At 43.6% G+C, this 20,595-nt stretch overlaps 1 protein-coding gene across 3 annotated transcripts in view; it reads left to right on the forward strand.

Moving 5' to 3' along the window:
• The first annotated feature begins 2,477 nt into the window (after positions 1 to 2,477).
• prrc1 (proline-rich coiled-coil 1) overlaps positions 2,478 to 20,595 on the forward strand; it is a 36,441-nt gene continuing 18,323 nt past the window's right edge. The window contains exons 1-4 of one of the 3 annotated variants that reach the window (XM_036976790.1): positions 2,478 to 2,819; positions 3,787 to 3,899; positions 4,978 to 5,388; positions 14,335 to 14,483. In XM_036976790.1, coding sequence (XP_036832685.1) covers positions 3,803 to 3,899; positions 4,978 to 5,388; positions 14,335 to 14,483 — 657 coding nt within the window. In that variant the 5' untranslated portion in view covers positions 2,478 to 2,819; positions 3,787 to 3,802. Of the gene's footprint in view, positions 2,820 to 3,669; positions 3,900 to 4,977; positions 5,389 to 14,334; positions 14,484 to 20,595 lie in introns of those variants that run through there. The other 2 variants (XM_021601692.2, XM_036976789.1) reach the window with 2 other exon arrangements.

Genomic DNA, 20,595 nt, shown 5'->3' on the forward strand with positions numbered 1-20,595 from the left:
GCCAAACCTCACACAGGTAAGGCACTCACTAAACAATGCCTCTGCCACTGGTTAGTGGGGGCTATTGCTTTGGCCTACACAAGTAAGGGTCTTGAGTCTCCTGCCCACGGGCTCATTCCACTAGAGCAGTGGTTCCCAAACTTTTTAATAGTTCCGTACCCCTTCAAACATTCAACCTCCAGCTGCGTACCCCCTCTAGCACCAGGGTCAGTGCACTCTCAAATGTTGTTTTTTGCCATCGTTGTGAGCCAGCCACACACACACATTTATTAAACATAAGAATTAGTTTTTGTCACAACCCGGCTCGTGGGAAGTGACAAAGAGCTCTTATAGGACCAGGGCACAAATAATAATAATAAATAATTTTGCTCTTCATTTAACCATCTTACATATAAAACCTTATTTGTTAATTGAAAATAGTTAATAACTTACCACAGGTTAATGAGGTGGGTGTGCTTGAAAGGATGCACATAACTCTGCAATGTTGGGTTGTATTGGAGAAAGTCTCAGTCTTAAATCATTTTCCACACACATTATGTGCCTGTATTTAGTTCTCATGCCAGTGAGGGACCGAGATTCCACTCTCACATAGGTTCATGCTTGCAATGGGCATCTGTGTCTTAACAGCACGATTTTCCAAGGCAGGATACTCTGAGCGCAGCCCAATCCAGAAATCTGACAGTGGCTTCTGATTAAATAAAATTTTCACAGAACCGCTTGTTGCGATTTCGATGAGGCTCTCTTGTTCAGATATCAGTAAGTGGACTGGAGGCAGGGCATGAAAGGGATAACGAATCCAGTTGTTTGTGTCATCCGTTTCAGGAAAGTACCTGCGTAATTGGGCATCCAACTCACTCAGGTGCTTCGCTATATCACATTTGACATTGTCTGTAAGCTTGAATTAATGTGCACACAAAAAAAATTATACAATGACGGAAAGACCTGTGTGTTGTCGTTGTTAATGCAGACGGAGAAGAGCTCCAACTTTTTAATCATAGCCTCAATTTAGTCCCGCACATTGAATATAGTTGCGGAGAGTCCCTGTAATTCTAGATTCAGATCATTCAGACAATAAAAAACATCACCCAGATAGGCCAGTCATGTGAGAAACTCGTCATCATGCAAGCAGTCAGACAAGCGAAAATTATGGTCAGTAAAGAAACTTTAAGCTAGTCTCTCAATTCAAAAAAATGTGTCAATACTTTGCCCCTTGATAATCAGTGCACTTCTGTATGTTGTAAAAGCGTTACATGGTCGCTGCCCATATCGTTGCATAGTGCAGAAAATACACGAGTTCAGGGGCCATTTTCACTGTAGTGTCCAAAACGTCTTTCAAGCGGTCAGGCATTCCCTTAGCAGCAAGAGCCTCTCGGTGGATGCTGCAATGTACCCAAGTGGTGTCGGGAGCAACTATTTGCACACGCATTACCACTCCACTATGTCTCCCTGTCATGGCTTTTGCGCCATCAGTACAGATACCAACATGAACAGCAGCTACATTTGGCTACATACAAACCGTTAGTGGAATTCCAGCGAGAGAGTCACGGTTAATGTGATTGAATGTTAATTATTTGACTAGGCTACCTGTATTTGACATGATTTTTGGCAGTGAAACGAGGCTCCTCAGGTGAGAAATAAACCTCACCCAAATGTATAGCCCCGTTGGAAAATATAAATTGAATGTTTGAAAATGTGAAGATTATTTTTTGTTACAAAAAAAATATAAAATTACATGGGAATCACATTTTTATTTGGCGTACCCCCGACGGCATCCAGTTTGGGAATACCTGGTCTAGGAAAAGGAGACAATTCAACAGTGTACTGATGTGTTTTCAGAACAGTGGACAGTGACTGCAATCCAAAGCGTGTTTGTTATGAAATAATATTTTTATTAGTGTTGCACCATTGTTCTTACATAATATAACCATATACATTTTCAGTACCACCTGTCCTTGAGTGATGGACCGACCCTGGAGTGATGGACCCCCTTGAGTGATGGACCCCCTTGAGTGATGGACCCCTTGAGTGATGGACCCCCTTGAGTGATGGACCCCCTTGAGTGATGGACCGACCCTGGAGTGTGCTGTTTTACGTGTAGGATCTTCTGAGGTGCAATGCCCATTTGTGTGATAGATAGAAAAGGGCAGTCAGTTGTCAGGATAAGCTTGTCTGGCAATACGGAAGTGAGTATATCCCATAGTGAAATACCAAAACAAATACTTGAAAGAGAACTATAGGTTACGACTGTAACCCCTGTTCTCTGATTGTATGAGTGAGATATTTCACCAGAACACCCTCCTTGGATGAGCGAGGAAGAGGTTTGGCTTATTCTTGAATGACTCAGAGAAGCTGCATAGGGTAGGAAGGACACCCTTCTCCGACGCACACATCTCGACGTCCAGCCAATCATGGCTGGCGTAGTGTAATAAGTCTTCTGAAGAATAAACTGGAGGCGTATCCCATAGTGAAATACCTCACTCATATTATCAGAGAACCGGTGTTAGAGTTTTAACCAATAGATCTGTCACCTTACTTCCTCCAGCGATTTTAGAACGTTTACTATTGAAAAGCGATATCCCAAGTATAAATACAGTAAAGTATACACAGTAAAGGGTACAAAAAAGGAAAACATTGGATTAGTAACACGAGCCGACTGTTCATCCCACTTTAGTAATACGTGGCAATGCCTGACGTCATTAGAACGCGGCCATCTTTCCTCAGTTAGTGCGTTTGCTACTTCTCTTTTGGCTCAATACATTGGAAGTGATTGATTTTCCACCCACTCGTTTCTCTGGAATATCAAGATTTCAGGTAGGAATGTATGTACTTCTGTCAAGTGCAAAAAAGTCAGTCATTACATGAATGCCTTTGTCTTGCGGTAAATCAGTCTAGCTAGCATGAACCAGCATAACTAACGTTTGCTAGCTAACTTACACGTCTAGCTCTAGTTTGCTAACAGTAACTTAGTTATAAAACCTCAGTCTCGCAAACAACCTAAAAGTTACAAAATAATTGTGCGTTTAGTTAGCTATAAAGTTATGTTGCAGTTGACAAGGTGATAACTAAAAGAGGTAGCTAGCTGTTGCCTTTAGTTAACTAGTTACATTTGTTTATTTTACAACGTTATATCAAAGGCGAACTATTATTGATGGCACAGCAGTCTACACTCCACAATTTCATGTAAAACACATGCATGCACACTGTCCATAAATGCACACTCGTGCGTCTCTGCATGATGAAGACGTGGCAACAGCTGACTGTTGGCTAACAACCGGCATTTTGCCAAAAGTTGTATTGGCATAGGCCAGGCAGTCACTATTTTATCTTTCTACAATTTAAAAAAACACTAGAATAATACAACTAGGTAATAATACAATGACCAAAAACAGTAACTACCAATATCATGTCAACATGTACCGTTACGCTTTTTATGAAAGTGCCACGTTCTGTGTGTACAAAGTGTCAGAGTGTGTGTATACAGAACTCACCTTTATCCCTAGCTCTCCAGTAGTTATCTTATTACCAGGATTACATCGGTTTCATTGGAATAAAGAATACCAACCTATCCAGAGAACTGACGAGTTACAGTGGAGAGGGGGCCATGAGCCAATGTGATATCAATTATCCAATCAGTTAGGAGCTTTAACTTCCATGTTTTCTGACACCTGCCCATTCCAACTTAGTCTTGTGTAGAGACCATTAAACGTGCCTCAACTAAGAACTGCCTCTCATACTAAGAACTCAAGCCATGTTGTCTAATAATGTGTCCTTTCTTTGATGTGGCAGACCGAAGGCCGGGAAGATGATGGAAGAAAGTGGAATAGAGACCACCCCACCCGCCTCCCCTTTGCCTCCCCCTAGCATGGCAGCCGCAGTCAACCCCCCTCCCCTGACTATGGGTAAGTCATTCATTGATACAGTGGATGCACTGCTTCCAACCTACGTTGGTAGCTCCACCAACGGCACAAAATGCAGGCTATACGTCCAGCTTTGGTTCGGTACACTACCAAAAGCATGGAATTGCTACTACAAATCTGCTAGGTCTATATCCTAAGCCAAGGCACAAAATGCAGCCTTACATTTTAATGCTACATTTCTATCTTAAAACTGTTCAATCTTCTGGGCTGTATTTCATTCCATAAAGTTGTCCACTTCTTTTTGCCCTCATTCATTCTCCTGTACAGAGTAGTCTATTATCAAAAGCTCCACCTAGACTTCTCCATGTTGCTTTCAGCTATAATCAATCCTTTCAGATCTCAAAGTAAGGAGGGCATACAATGAGAGCATAGGGGAGAGAGTGTCATTCTGCAATGAAACACAGCCTCAGTTTCTAGCAGTATGTATCTCCGTAGTCACAACATCAAGCAAGAGAGAGGTCAACGGCTTGAGGTCATAGTTTGTCAGTTGTTGGAATGGGATGCAAAGCAGCGGAGGGGATTAGTGCTTGGAACATTGGCATGAGAGACTGTCTGTCCTTGAGTTTGTGTGGGACAAATGGACAAGGTCGGCTGTTAAGCAGAACCGTGCAAGTCAATTCTGATAATCACCTGCTCACTGTATAACTTTGCAGTAACACAGCAATACTTATCACAGAAATAATTGGAGCCTTGGGTAAATTATGTTCTCTGAAGTTATAGTGCAATGGAAGCAGCCTGTCCATTGTATTTCTTACAATGGAAATGACATCCCGGCGATCCTCAGAATGTCGACGTAGGCCAGGCTGTACAACGAGCCATTCATTTCAGCCAATGCAGTAGTGCTTAGGGTATTATCAAGTCATTATGTTGGGTTTAAAGGAACAATAGCTAGTGATAGAGAATTGTTTTACACTCAAAGATATAGCTACGCTAAGATTTGATTCAGTGGGGTCTTTGCTCCAACTTTCATGTACATTGTAATTTGGGTGAATTACCCCTTTAAACATTCTCATACTTACCTTATTATTTGTTACTCAATAATACTCTTGTTCCCCTCCAGGCCTGTCCAGTCCCCTGTCCCTCCCCAGAACAACCGGCATATCCACCTTCGCCCCCGAGGGCTTCTCAACCCCCGTCCCTCTCGCTGTCTCCACCTCCATCCCCCCTATCCACTCCTCTGCGCCCCCTCCCTTCGGCAGCCCCATACCCACCATGTCCTTCCCTCCTCCGCCCATTGGGGGAGCACCTTACACCCCCAGCCCCATGGCCTTCTCCTCCCCCTATCCCTCTGCGCCCCCGATGGGCACTGTGGCCCTCCCTCCGACCGGTCCGGTGATGACGGCGCCACCGATGGGCCCGCCCACCACAGGCTTTACCATGAGTGCGGGCTATGACATCACGCGGGGACACGCCGGACGCACACCGCAGACGCCGCTCATGCCCAGTTTCTCCAGCGCCGCCCCGATGACAGGTAAGGCTGCCGACTGGCCGGAGCTAAAGAAGCCACGTGGTGTAGGCTATATTTGCCGATTTGAACTGGTCTGTTAGGTCATCCTGTCTTGATGAAAAGTGCCTGAGACTTCAGTCTGGGTATATCATTCCCAACACAAGAGTTGTAAAGTGGAAATTGAATGGCAGTCCATGTGTGTCCAAGGTGCTCTCTTCCTATGCCTTTTAGTGCTAAACTGAACTGTCATTGCAATGTATGGTGATGGGGAAAGGTGAACAATTTCAGGTGATAACCTTAAGATATTCTCTGACTTGGATCTCCTAGAATGCACATTCAAACATGGTCATCAGTCTGGCGCTTTTACTCTGCCGTGTGTGTGTGTGTGTGTGTGTGTGTGTGTGTGGGAAGGGGTCAGTGGTCAAGCAGAGAGGGAAATAAGCCCACCAATTTGAGCGGCTCAGTGGACTGCCAGGTTCCGGGTTGGCCCTCTCTAGGGCTTGACACAAAAACGCACATGGAGAAGAGACACATGCAAACTACTCCACTAGTCCTACCCACTCTCCATATGGACATTTTATTTAGTCTGCCCACACCCCAATGGATAACTATTTTTGTCAGTTGTAAATATGTGTATACATTAAACAAAAATATAATTTTCCATATGCACAAAGAGCTTATTTCTCTCAAATGTCATGCGCAGATTTGTTTACATCTCTGTTAGTGAGCATTTGTGACCGACCGCCTCGATTCATTGAGTCTTATGCAGCAAAATTTGAAATTGTATTTTTTACATTGGATAAAAGTATAGACTCAGAGCTAGAAAATGGTATATCGTACACTGCAGTTGAAGAAAAATGGGAAAGTAATTCTGCTTTGAAAGTTGAAACTTATAACCCCACTTTTGAGAAAATGTTTTGGTACACCTACTTTCTTTTATATTTCTCCTTTATTTAACCAGGTAGGCTAGTTGAGAACAAGTTCTCATTTACAACTGCGACCTGGCCAATAATAAATTCCAGTGGGTCCCAATTCCAGTGGGTCGCAGGTTTACATACACTGAGTTGACTGTGCCTTTAAACAGCTTGGAAAATTCCAGAAAATATCATGTCTTTAGAAGCTTCTGATAGGCTAATTGACATCATTTGAGTCAATTGGAGGTGTACCTTTTTTAAAAATGTATTAGATGCTTAATGTGAGTCTGGAAGGAGAGTTTACAGTCTAACCAGACACTTAGAATAGGTAGACAACTACAAATACCTACATTAGAACCGTCCAGAGTAGTGATGCTGGACGGGCGGGCAGGTGCGGGCAGCGATCGGTTGAAGAGCATGCATTTAGTTTTACTTGCATTTAAGAGCAGTTGGAGGCAACGGAAGGAGAGTTGTATGGCATTGAAGCTCGTCTGGAGGTTAGTTAAGTGTCCAAAGAAGGGCCAAAAGTATACAGAATGGTGTCGTCTGCATAGAGGTGGATCAGAGAATAACCAGCAGCAAGAGCAACATCATTGATGTATACAAAGAAGAGAGTCGGCCCAAGAATTTAACCCTGTGGCACCCCCATAGACTGCCAGAGGTCCAGACAACAGGCCCTCCGATTTGACACACTGAACTCTATCCGAGAAGTAGTTGGTGAACCAAGCGAGGCAGTCATTTGAAAAACCAAGGCTGTTTAGTCTGCTGATAAGAATGTGGTGATTGACAGAGTCGAAAGCCTTGGCCAGGTCGATGAATTCAGCTGCACAGTAATGTCTCTTATCGATGGCGGTTATGATATCTTAAGCCTTAGCCCCACCCTTCTCTTTTAAGGCTTCACATGTGAGGATATTTGATAAACAGTGATTAGTTTAGTAAACAACCAGAGACTAAAAGTGGTGAAAGTTGCCTACTATAATGAAAAACTCCAGTTAAAAATCCACTTTATCTTGTCCTTGGCCTATATCCTAATCTGATTTTGGTGCAGGTCATGTTGTTCTTCACATTACTGTCTCTGGTAAACACACACACACACTATATAAAATAAAAAGTTGATTTGTCACATGCACAGGATACAGAAGGTGTAGACTGTACATTGAAATGGTTACTTGCATAGTAGCAATAACAGAAAGTGCCCAGATAAAAATATTGTATAATTATTAGACAACGCTTACCTGACACACTTGTCTGAATTGATGGGTCATATGAAGGAAATGCTAGATGCCACATCAGGCAAAGTGGATGGGATTTAATCATCTGGTGAAGTGTTCCATTTAGACATGTAGCTAGCTAACTAAACAATGAACCAGCATAATCCAAACTCATACTACTACCAACCAATACAAATTATGTCATAGCTGTAGTATGAATCTGCAGGTAGTTAAAGTAACCAACCAGGTTCAATGTTAGCTAGCTAACATTAGGCTATAGCTAAGAATGCAAATAGTTCTGTGAATGGAATAATAGTACTACACAGTGAGCCAGCAAGCTAACGTTCACTAGCTAGCTAACAGTACGCTTTAACTTGCAATGAAAACAACTTTCTGACGAAGTTGGAAATGTATAATATCTGAAAATGTAGCTAGACTCTCATACATGGATGAACGCTTCACGGCAGACTGCAACCGTTTAACTCTGTTTTGTTTGTAGCTACATCTCGTTTTGCCAGCGTTGTAAAGTCCAGTGGAGGCTGGTGACTTGAAAAATTGAGGATGGAAGACCCATGGTATAGTCGCAGAACGAATGGCAAAGCGCATTTAAAAAATCATCAAAGAGCTATAATTTTAACCTAAAACTTTTAAAGACATTTATAATAAAATATTATGGGGAATGGGAATAAGAGGGCTACTTAGTGTTGGGAAGGGCAGCAGTGATTGAATGAGGGTATGAGGCATGAGCAGAGGTGTTCAGAGGCTTGACTTCAGTGCAGGACAGGGATGAGGCTTCAGTACAGAAAAAAACTCATCATGGATTGTGTTGGAAAAGAGCCCAACTCCTCCACTAAGGGCAGGACAGGATTTGACTGTGAAAACAAAACTTTAACACACAGTTAGACTAAAGAGCTAAGAATGAGTTAGTCCAACCAAGGAGTGAAATCACATTGTGTATGTGATTGACTCTACATAGTAATTAAATAAAATGTATAGGGGTACTCGCAGTGCTTGGAGAGGAAATATTCAATGTGCCGGTGGATGAAAGGGAATATGGGGAATAACAGACAGCAGAGGACCAGGGCTGTTCAGTTCTTCAGAGGGCCATGGGTGGAGCATGGGGGAAAAAACTGTTGAAAACAACATTTTAAATTAATATCAATTAATACAAAATTGGTAACAATTGTAAATTAAATTAAACAATTGTAAATGAAATTAAACTTAACTTTAAAATCACAATGTGCTATTACCTCTGCAAGCCCCCTGTCGTTGCCTTTGTTAGCATAACTTTCCCTCTCGACGTGTCCTCAAAGCTAATTCTTGCATGCCCAAAAATGCAGTGGTGTCGTTAAGCCGCTTGAGTATATCCCAGTTTCATTTTACTTTCTCGTTGTGTTGCGCAGTTTGAATACGCAGACCTTCGTCCATTGCATGATCGATGTGGCTTTTTCCCAGAATCTTTAATCTGATGCAGGCATTTATATGCTCCCTGCTTTTGTGATTCCGTTTAGCTGAACCCACAATGTTCTTCAAGTCACAGTACCCCCCCCCCCCCCCCCCACACTTTGCACAATGCTCAGACTTTTCAAAAAGCAGGCAAGACCAGCAATACAGTCGGATTGATGAAAGGCTCCCTGTTAACCAGCTATACTTTTGATACCAATTGGTACTGAACGCCCTCACCTTTTCATCCTTCATGAAACTGATCTCAGTCAGAGATTGACTCACGGTTTTAATTTGCACCTTTTCCGTGTACCCCAGAGAATGAAAGGGGTTCTTCAACAAAAAGTCCAACATTTTCAGTAGCATTATTCATTCAGGCAGAGAACTGCATGCTCATTCTGCTAGCTAGCTAAATTGTGCAGCTACATTTTAAATAAGAATTTGTTCATAACTGACTTGCCTAGTTAAATAAAGGTTAAATGTAAACATAATCACTCTTAATCTCTATCCAACAATGTCACCAAGCTTCTCAACACATATAACCTCCATAATGCTCTGTGGCACAATCCCAATGCAACACACTTGGTTCATTCTCTGATCCTAATCCTGTGATTGGATGAGCAATATGTCAGTTCATGCTGCGAAAGCTTTGATTGGTTTGAGGATGTTCTCCGGAAGTGGTCACAATTACTATGTACACCGTTACGTTTGGGGTGACTTAGAAATGTCCTTGTTTTCCATGAAAACATACATGAAATGAGTGGCAAAATGAATGGGAAATATAGTCAAGATTATAAATAATACTTTTTATTTGAAATAATTGTGTCCTTCAATCCTTGCTTTCGTCAAAGAATCCTCAATTTTCAGCAATTACAGCCTTGCAGACCTTTTGGCATTCTAGTTGTCAATTTGTTGAGGTAATCTGAAGAGATTTCACCCCATGCTTCCTGAAGCACCTCCCACAAGTTGGATTGGCTTGATGGGCAATTCTTACATACTATACGGTCAAGCTGCTCCCACGACAGCTCAGTAAAGGTTGAGATCCGCTGACTGTGCTGGCCACTCCATTATAGACAGAATACCAGCTGACTGCTTCTTCCCTAAATAGTTATTGCATAGTTTAGAGCTGTGCTTTGGGTAATTGTCCTGTTGTAGGAGGAAATTGGCTCCAATTAAGCGCCGTCCACAGGGGATGGCATGGCGTAGCAAAATTGACTGATGGCCTTCTTCAAGATCCCCTTTACCCTGTATAAATCTCCCACTTTACCATCACCAAAGCACCCCCAGACCATCACATTGCCTCCACCATGCTTGACAGATGGTGTCAAGCATTCCTCCAGCATCTTCATTTTTTTCTGCGTCTCACAAATGTTCTTCTTTGTGATCCGAACACCTCAAACTTAGATTCGTCTGTCCAGTGTCTGTTCTTTTGCCCATCTTAATCTTTTCTTTTTATTGGCCAGTCTGAGAGAAGGCTTTTCTTTTTATTGGCCAGTCTGAGAGAAGGCTTTTCTTTTTATTGGCCAGTCTGAGAGAAGGCTTTTCTTTTTGCAACTCTGCATAGAAGGGCAGCATCCCAGAGTCGCCTCTTCACTGTTGACGTTGAGACTGGTGTTTTGCGGGTACTATTTAATGAAGCTGCCAGTTGAGGACTTGTGAGGTGTCTGTTTCTCAAAAAAGACACTCTAATGTACTTGTCCTCTTGCTCAGTTGTGCACCGGGGCCTCCCACTCTTCTTTCTATTCTGTTTAGGGCCAGTTTGAGCTGTTCTGTGAAGGGAGTAGTACACAGCGTTGTATGAGATCTTCAGTTCCTTGGCAATTTCTCGCGTGGAATTACCTTCATTTCTCAGAACAAGAATAGACTGATGAGTTTCAGAAGAAAGGTATTTGTTTCTGGCCATTTTGAGCCTGTAATCGAACCCACAAATGCTGATGCTCCAGCTCAAACGGGGCGACAGGGTAGCCTAGTGGTTAGAGCATTGGACTAGTAACCGGAAGGTTGCATGTTCAAATCCCCGAGCTGACAAGGTACAAATCTATCATTCTGCCCCTGAACAGGCAGTTAACCCATTGTTCCTAGGCCGTCATTGAAAATAAGAATTTGTTCTTAACTGACTTGCTAGTTAAAGGTAAAATAAAATACCCAACTTGTCTAAAGAAGGTCAGTTTTATTGCTTCTTTAATGAGCACAACAGTTTTCAGCTGTGCTAACATAATTGCAAAAGGGTTTTCTAATGATGAATTTGAGTTTGCTAACACAACGTGCCATTGGGACACAGGAGGTTGCTGGTAATGGACCTCTGTACGCCTATGTCGATATTCCATTAAAAAATCTGCTGTTTCCAGCTACAATAGTCATTTACAACATTGACAATGTCTACATTGTATTTCTGATCAATTTGATGTTATTTTAATGGTCAAAAAATAGCTTTTCTTTCAAAAACAAGAATTTCTAAGTGACCCCAAATGTTTGAATGGTAGTGTATGTCTATGGAAGGGGTTGAGGATTACGAGGCTCCTAGGTTTTGTATTGAAGTCATTGTAGCCAGAGAAGGACGGAAGCTAGCTGTGCTCCAGTGCTACAGTATTGCAAAACAGTGCATTTCTATCCATTACTTGGTGACATATTTAGTATAGTTTCACTATTTTTACTGGTCAAGTCACTCCGGTTCACACTGACCGTGGCTTGTGCAGAAAGTAGTAAATCAAGTTTTCCAACTCATCTGTCGATAGTACCTGCTAAATTCAATCAATCAATCAATCAAATTTATTTTATATAGCCCTTCGTACATCAGCTGATATCTCAAAGTGCTGTACAGAAACCCAGCCTAAAACCCCAAACAGCAAGCAATGCAGGTGAAGAAGCACGGTGGCTAGGAAAAACTCCCTAGAAAGGCCAAAACCTAGGAAGAAACCTAGAGAGGAACCAGGCTATGTGGGGTGGCCAGTCCTCTTCTGGCTGTGCCGGGTGGAGATTATAACAAAACATGGTCAAGATGTTCAAATGTTCATAAATGACCAGCATGGTCGAATAATAATAAGGCAGAATAGTTGAAACTGGAGCAGCAGCACAGTCAGGTGGACTGGGGACAACAAGGAGTCATCATGTCAGGTATTCCTGGGGCATGGTCCTAGGGCTCAGGTCCTCCGAGAGAGAGAAAGAAAGAGAGAATTAGAGAGAGCATATGTGGGATGGCCAGTCCTCTTCTGGCTGTGCCGGGTGGAGATTATAACAGAACATGGCCAAGATGTTCAAATGTTCATAAATGATCAGCATGGTCGAATAATAATAAGGCAGAACAGTTGAAACTGGAGCAGCAGCACAGCCAGGTGGACTGGGGACAGCAAGGAGTCATCATGTCAGGTAGTCCTGGGGCATGGTCCTAGGGCTCAGGTCCTCCGAAAGAGAGAAGGAGAGAATTAGAGAACGCACACTTAGATTCACACAGGACACCGAATAGGACAGGAGAAGTACTCCAGATATAACAAACTGACCCTAGCCCCCCGACACATAAACTACTGCAGCATAAATACTGGAGGCTGAGACAGGAGGGGTCAGGAGACACTGTGGCCCACTCCGAGGACACCCCCAAATTCAGGGTATCAATGTTGTTGAGAAAAGTAGCAGAACTTTTGTAGTTCTGGCTAACATTATCTAACTGGCTAACATTATCTATTTAAAAAATGGCACGGTAGAAAGGACTATCACCACATACTGAGCAGCTCACGTTATAAACAGAGGCATGCTACATGGCAGACCAATCCAAACTCATCTCTTGGCATGTCCAGCCCATCCATTATCTCAGCCAATCATGGCTAGCAGGAAGGTTCCTGGCTTTTTCTGTGGCTAAACCAACTACTCGTAATTTAACCATTTGCATTTACAGATGGAATACTAGTTTGTTATTAAGGCACATGAATGTTTTTGATAAAGGTATTTTTACATTCAAATGCCTCTCCTGTGAAGTAGTGACGTGAGACATACGCCTAGTTTCCTCAAACTAATCACATTTCTCCCTTGCCAAGGTAATCCATACACCTGACAGCATATCAAGTAGCTGATTTTTACCATGATTATTACACATTTGCATCTTGTGCTGGGGACAAAAAATGTGCAGTTTTGTTACATAAAGCAATGCCACAGATGTATCAAGTTGAGGGAGCATGCAATTGGCATGCTGACTCCAGAGCTGTTGCCAGAGAATTGAATGTTAATTTCTCAACCATAAGCCGCCTCAACGTCGTTTTGAACAGAGTGCCCCATGGTGGGGTTATGGTATGGGCAAGCCTAAGTTATGGACAACAAACACAATTAGCATTTTTATCGATGGCAATTTGAATGCACCGAGATATCGTGACGAAATCCTGACGCCCATTGTCGTGCCGTTCATCCACCGCCATCACCTCATGTTTCAGCATGATAATGCACGGCCTCATGTTGCAAGAATCTTTACACAATTCCTGATAGCTGAACATTTTCCAGTTCTTCCATGGCCTGCATCCTCACCAGACATGTCACCTGTTGATTTGATTTGAGCCTGTTTGGGATGCTCTGGTTCAACGTGTACGACAGCGTGTTCCAGTTCCCACTAATATCCAGCAACTTTGCAAAGTCATTAGAGGAGAGGAGTGGGACAATCAACAGCCTGATCAACTCTATGTGAAGGAGATGTCATGCTACATGAGGCAAATGGTGGTTACACCAGATACTGACTGGTTTTCTGATCCACGCCCCTGTGACTAATTAAAAAAATACAAGCACTTTCACAGAGTGAGTAACATACTACCTCACAAACAAATGGGGCAATGCGTACACACACAATGGTTAAACATCACAACGGTGACACATTAAAATGGTTGAAATGTTTGTTTGAGCCAAGGTGTTTGTCTTTGAGGTGGGTGTGGTTTATGTATCCGTTTCTGCTGTTTACTTTGCATGGATAAATGTGTTTACCTAGTGTCTATTCTCTTGATTACATTATTTTGTTACTGTACAAGTCCACCTGTTTTTGGTTGTCATTCTGTATGCCTATTGGATACAGCATGGGTATTTAAATCCAGGCCTCAAGGTCTGCTTTTTAATTTATTTTCCTGACTGATTCCTGTCCTTAATTGGGCAGACCTTGGTGTCCAAGGTCTTAATCAGTCCCTGTTGAGAAGGAAAGGATGAGAACCTGCAGTGTTATTGTCCTCCAGGCCCTGATTTGAATATCACCAGTTTGGCCCCTTATGAACACAATTGTAAGAAAGCAGACCGCAACAGGGGACTGAATGTGTCTGATAAACGCATGTTTTCGTTTTCTGTTGCGAAAACATTTTCCTTTTGGTGCCTAATGAACACAACCCTGGTATACAGTACGTTATGATGAGTGGTAACGGTATTCATGATGTCTCTTCCAGGGGTAGTATCCAACCCAATGGTGCAACAGCCAATGATGTCAGGGGGTCTAGACGCCGGCTCCCCAATCACCTTCCCTGAGGTCGAAAACGAGGACCCCCGCCTCGCCGTAGATGCCAACGCGGGGGGCGGCATTTGGGGTTTCTTCAAGGTACGTCTTTTTCAGTAATTTCGGTAGGGCAGTGGGATGTTTTTACGCACCTGACACTCTCAAAGTAATGTGAACACACACACAGTAGTGGACATCCGCGTCGTGTTCATTAGGAGAACGTTTTTAAATGTTGTACAACGGAAATAGGCTTTTCTATTTCACAAGCCCAGGTTGGCCTTCCCTGTTTCAGTCCGTTTTCTTCGGTTTGATGTCTAATGAACACGACCCAGGCAACACAGCAGGGCTGCCTTTTTAAAAGCAGGAAACGCTCACTAAACTAAAAACAGGACTAATGCTGTGTTTACGTGGTACGAGGAAGATGGCAGGGGGTAAACCGGATTACATTGTTTTCAATGAGAGCACAACTGTAAATGCTGGCGGTGAATGCTGTCAGAAGCCACGATAGACGGGACTTGCCGCCAGAGTTAAAATATTTCAACTTTTGCCATCTGCCGTAGCTTCATTTTCTTCCTGATGTTGATTTGCACTGTTTGCTGAAATCACTGTAGCAACACATACTGTCGTGTTGACTTGCTTTTGCCGTTAGTCTGTCTTTTGTGTCCCTCGTCAAAACGCAGCATAAGTGCAAAGACGGGCGGTGTCAGAGGAAGGCCAGAAAAACTGTCAAGAAAGCCAGCCAGGGCCTCCCGGGTGGCGCAGTGGTTAAGGGCGCTGTACTGCAGCGCCAGCTGTGCCATCAGAGTCTCTGGGTTCGCGCCCAGGCTCTGTCGTAACCGGCCGCGACCGGGAGGTCCGTGGGGCGACGCACAATTGGCCTAGCGTCGTCCGGGTTAGAGAGGGCTTGGTCGGTAGGGATGTCCTTGTCTCATCGCGCACCAGCGACTCCTGTGGGGGGCCGGGCGCAGTGCGCGCTAACCAAGGTTGCCAGGTGCACGGTGTAGTCTCCGACACATTGGTGCGGCTGGCTTCCGGGTTGGATGCGCGCTGTGTTAAGAAGCAGTGCGGCTGGTTGGGTTGTGTATCGGAGGACGCATGACTTTCAACCTTCGTCTCTCCCGAGCCCGTACGGGAGCTGTAGCGATGAGACAAGATAGTAGCTACTACAACAATTGGATACCATGAAATTGGGGAGAAAAAGGGGTAAAAAAAAATAAATATATATATTTTTTTAAAGAAAGCCAGCCAGGTCATAGACTTTTCTCTCTACTACTGCACGGCAAGCAGTACCAGACTGCAAAGTATGGGACCAAAAGACTCCTAAACAGCTTCTACCCCCAAGCCATAATACTGCTGAAATATTTGTTTTATTTTTTATTAACCCATTCTCCACACCCCCTCTTTGGCGCACAAACATATATTATTTACAGCTTTTTTTTGCTACATATATTTTACATATCACACTTCATATATTTTACATACTGTGCCTGGTACAGCAATCGCATAACACAAGGGACACAAAAGACAGACTAAATAACAACTTTGCTCGCTTTGAGGAAAATACAGTGCCACTGACATGGCCCGCTACCAAAACCTGCGAACTCTCCTTCATTGCAGCCGACGCGAGTAAAACATTTAAACGTGTTAACCCTCGCAAGGCTGCAGGCCCAGACGGCATCCCCAGCCACGTCCTCAGAGCATGCGCAGACCAGCTGGCTGGTGTGTTTACGGACATATTCAATCAATCCTTATCACAGTCTGCTGTTCCTACATGCTTCAAGAGGGCCACCATTGTTCCTGTTCCCAAGAAAGTTAAGGAAACTGAGCTAAACGACTACCGCCCTGTAGCACTCACTTCCGTCATCATGAAATGCTTTGAGAGACTAGTCAAGGACCATATCACCTCCACCCTACCTGACACCCTAGACCCACTCCAATTTGCTTTCCGCCCCAATAGGTCCACAGACGCAATCGCAACCACACTGCACACTGCCCTAACCCATCTGGACAAGAGGAATACCTATGTAAGAATGCTTTTCATCGACTACAGCTCAGCATTTAACACCATAGTACCCTCCAAACTCGTCATCAAGCTCGAGACCCTTGGTCTCGACCCCGCCCTGTGCAACTAGGTACTGGACTTTCTGGCGGGCCGCCCCCAGGTGGTGAGGGTAGGTAAAAAAACATCTCCACCCCGCTGATCCTCAACCCTGGGGCCCCACAAGGGTGCGTTTTGAGCCCTCTGCTGTACTCCCTGTTCACCCACGACTGCGTGGCCATGCACGCCTCCAACTCAATCATCAAGTTTGCAGACGAAACTACAGTGGTAGGCTTGATTACCAACAACAACGAGACGGCCTACAGGGAGGAGGTGAGGGCCCTCGGAATGTGGTGTCAGGAAAATAACCTCACACTCAACGTCAACAAAACAAAAGAGATGATCGTGGACTTCAGGAAACAGAGGGAGCACCCCCCTATCTACATCGATGGGACAGTAGTGGAGAGGGTAGTAAGTTTTAGGTTCCTTGGCGTACACATCACGGACAAACTGAATTGGTCCACCCACACAGACAGCACTTCAACCTCAGGAGGCGGAAGAAATTCAGGCTTGTCACCAAAAGCACTCAAACTTTTAGATGCACAATCGAGAGCATCCTGTCAAGGCTGTATCACCGCCTGGTACGGAAACTGCTTCGTCCTCAACCGTAAGGCTCTCCAGAGGGTAGTGAGGTCTACACAACGCATCACCAGGGGCAAACTACCTGCCCTCCAGGACACCTACACCACCCGATGTCACAGGAAGGCCATAAAGATCATCAAGGACAACAACAACCCGAGCCACTGCCTGTTCACCCCGCTATCATCCAGAAGGCGAGGTCAGTACAGGTGCATCAAAGCAGGGACCGAGAGACAGATGCTGATTTTCAATCTCAAGGCCATCAGACTGTTAAACAGCCATCACTAACATTGAGTGGCTGCTGCCAACATACTGACTCAACTCCAGCCACTTTAATAATGGAAAAATTCATGTAAAAAATGCATCACTAGCCACTTTAAACAATGCCACTTAATATAATGTTTACATACCCTACATTACTCATCTCATATGTATATACTGTACTCGATACCATCTACTGCATCTTCCCTATGCCGTTCTGTACCATCACTCATTCATATATCTTTATGTACATATTCTTCATCCCTTTACATGTGTGTGTATAACGTGGTTGTTGTGAAATTGTTAGGTTAGATTACTCGTTGGTTATTACTGCATTGTCAGAACTAGAAGCATAAGCATTTTGCTACACTCACATTAACATCTGCCAACCATGTGTATGTGACAAATAAAATTTGATTTGAATATATTACCGAAGCGACTGCTGGAACAGTTAATCGAATGGCTACCCTGACTATTTGCACCGGCTCTATGCACACTCACTGGCCTCTACCTACACATACTACACTGACACTCCAACACACACCGATTTATGTTGACACCACTCACACATAAACACTCTTTCACTCTTCACATACGCTGCTGCCACTCTGTTTATTATCAATCCTGACTGTCTAGACACTTTTATCCCTACCTACATGTACATATTACCTCAACTACCTCGTACCCCTGCACATTTGACTCAGTACCAGTACTCCTTGTATAAAGTCTCGTTATTGTTATTTTATTGCGTTACTATTTTCTTGTTCATTTTTGGCAAATTTTTCTTACTTTTTAACTCTGCATTGTTGGTTAAGGGCTGGTAAGTAAGCATTTCACGGTAAAGTCTACACCTGTTGTATTCGGCGCATGTGACATGAGTTCTTTGCTCTTATAAAGCAGAATTGCATAGCGCGTTTCAACCTGATGTTTCAACCTATCAGGCATTCAGATCAATATGTCTTTGCACTGAGTTTCGTAAACACCTTTCCTGCATATTAAACAGTTCCTTGTCCCTTTGTTCTGTCACAAAAGAGAAAAAACAAGTGAACTTTCCCAGCCTGTTTCCCCAGACACTGACGCCTTTACAACAAATATCATGCTTTCTCGAATTTGAAATGAGTCGCGTACTAGGTATAATCTGTGTCCGAGGAAACCGACCCCTTGACATTTAACTAAATCTCTTTAAGTCCACTTTATAAAACACTCACGGTCCAAATGTAATTTAGGCTGCTTTTACACAGGCAGCCCAATTATTTTGCCTAATTAGATTTGCTATTTTGACAATAATTGGGCAAAAGATCAGAAGTGGGGCTGTCTGTGTTTGTGCCAAAATGGATGCGTTTACACGTCACAACCCCATTTTGTATGATAAACCTTCAGTCAATGTCCTGCCAGAACCGACTCTCCTGTCGCTCAATACGCAACAGCCTGTATTGGGGAAACACTTTCCTGGACGACACCCATAAATTGTCTGCTAATGCTATCAGTGTTGCGTTAGATGACCAGTACGTCTGGTAATATCCAGGGCTGCAGCCCAAAGGGCTCCTTATTCTCTATGGGCCCTGGCCAAATGAAGTGCCTTATTAAGGGAATTGGGTGCCATTTCAGGTCTTCTTCCTCCTATTCATCTGGCTGGCTGGCTGGCAAGGAGGACTGTGGTATGCCTCAGACAGTTAGGGAGACAGTTGGGATCAGGAGCACAGCTTGTCTGATAATAAGTCCTAATTGTATCCATCCAGTCTCTACTGGGAATAAGGCCGACTGGTATCTATCCAGCAGGGTTTCTGTTAGGAAAATGTTGCGCCGTACATTTGACCGGCAACGTTTTAATTTACCAGACATTTTGAGAAATCTGCCGGACCCATATGCATTGGGTGTGTAACCTGATTTTGGTATTCACCCACGGGGGGCTCAGAATGACAGATCACATTTAGATTATGGTAATTATATTAACAGAACATGCAAGTTGAGGGTGCAACTATTTGCAGTCCTTCAAGCCGAATTCTGATGTGCACTTTGAACATGTTTGAACTGTCCACGTTTACTTTTCCTCAGCCAACAAGATGAGAAACAAACAGCAATATGTATGAATATGTATATACATATGTATGTATGTGTGTGTGTATATATATATATATATATATATATATATATATATATATATATATATATATATATATATATATATATATATATATATATATATATATATACACATACATATACACATACATATATATACACATACACACAGTGGGGAGAACAAGTATTTGATACACTGACGATTTTGCAGGTTTTCCTACTTACAAAGCATGTAGAGGTAGATTTATTTATCATAGGTACACTTCAACTGTGAGAGACGGAATCTAAAACAAAAATCCAGAAAATCACGTATGCTTTTTAAGTAATTAATTTGCATATTATTGCATGACACAAGTATTCAGTACTTTGTTGAAGCACCTTTGGCAGTGACTACAGCCTTGCGTCTTCTTGGGTATGATTCTACAAGCTTGGCACACCAGTGTTTGGGCAGTTTCTCAGGTTGGATGGGGAGCATCGCCACACAGCTATTTTCAAGTCTCTCCAGAGATGTTCAATCGGGTTCAAGTCTGGGCTCTGGCTGGGCCACTCAAGGACATTGAGACTTGTCCCGAAGTCACACCTGCGTTGTCTTGGCTGTGTGCTTAGGGTCGTTGTCCTGTTGGAAGGTGAACCTTCGCCCCTGTCTGAGCACTCTGGAGCAGGTTTTCGATCCTGACTAATCTCCCAGTCCCTGCTGCTGAAAAACATCCCCCACAGCATGATGCTGCCACCACCATACTTCACCGTAGGTATGGTATTGGCCAGGTGATGAGTGGTGCCTGGTTTCCTCCAGATGTGAAGCTTGGCATTCAGGCCAAAGAGTTCAATTTTGGTGTCATCAGACCAGAGAATCTTGTTTCCCATGTTCTGAGAGTCCTTTAGGTGCATTTTGGCAAACTCCAAGCGGGCTGTCACGTGCCTTACTGAGGAGTGGCTTCCGTCTGGCCGCTCTACCATAAAGGCCTGATTTGTTGAGTGTTGCAGAGATGGTTGTCATTCTGGAAGGTTCTCCCATCTTCACAGAGGAACTCTGGAGCTCTGTCAGAGTGACGGGTTGTTGGTCACCTCCCTGACCAAGGCCCTTCTCCCCTGATTGCTCAGTTTGGCCGGGCGGCCAGCTCTAGGAAGAGTCTTGGTGGTTCCAAACTTTTTCCATGTAAGAATGATTGAGGTAACTGTGTTCTTTGGGACTTT

The sequence above is a fragment of the Oncorhynchus mykiss genome, chromosome 5, assembly GCF_013265735.2.
Source record: "Oncorhynchus mykiss isolate Arlee chromosome 5, USDA_OmykA_1.1, whole genome shotgun sequence".
In the NCBI taxonomy this organism is placed as follows: domain Eukaryota; kingdom Metazoa; phylum Chordata; class Actinopteri; order Salmoniformes; family Salmonidae; genus Oncorhynchus; species Oncorhynchus mykiss.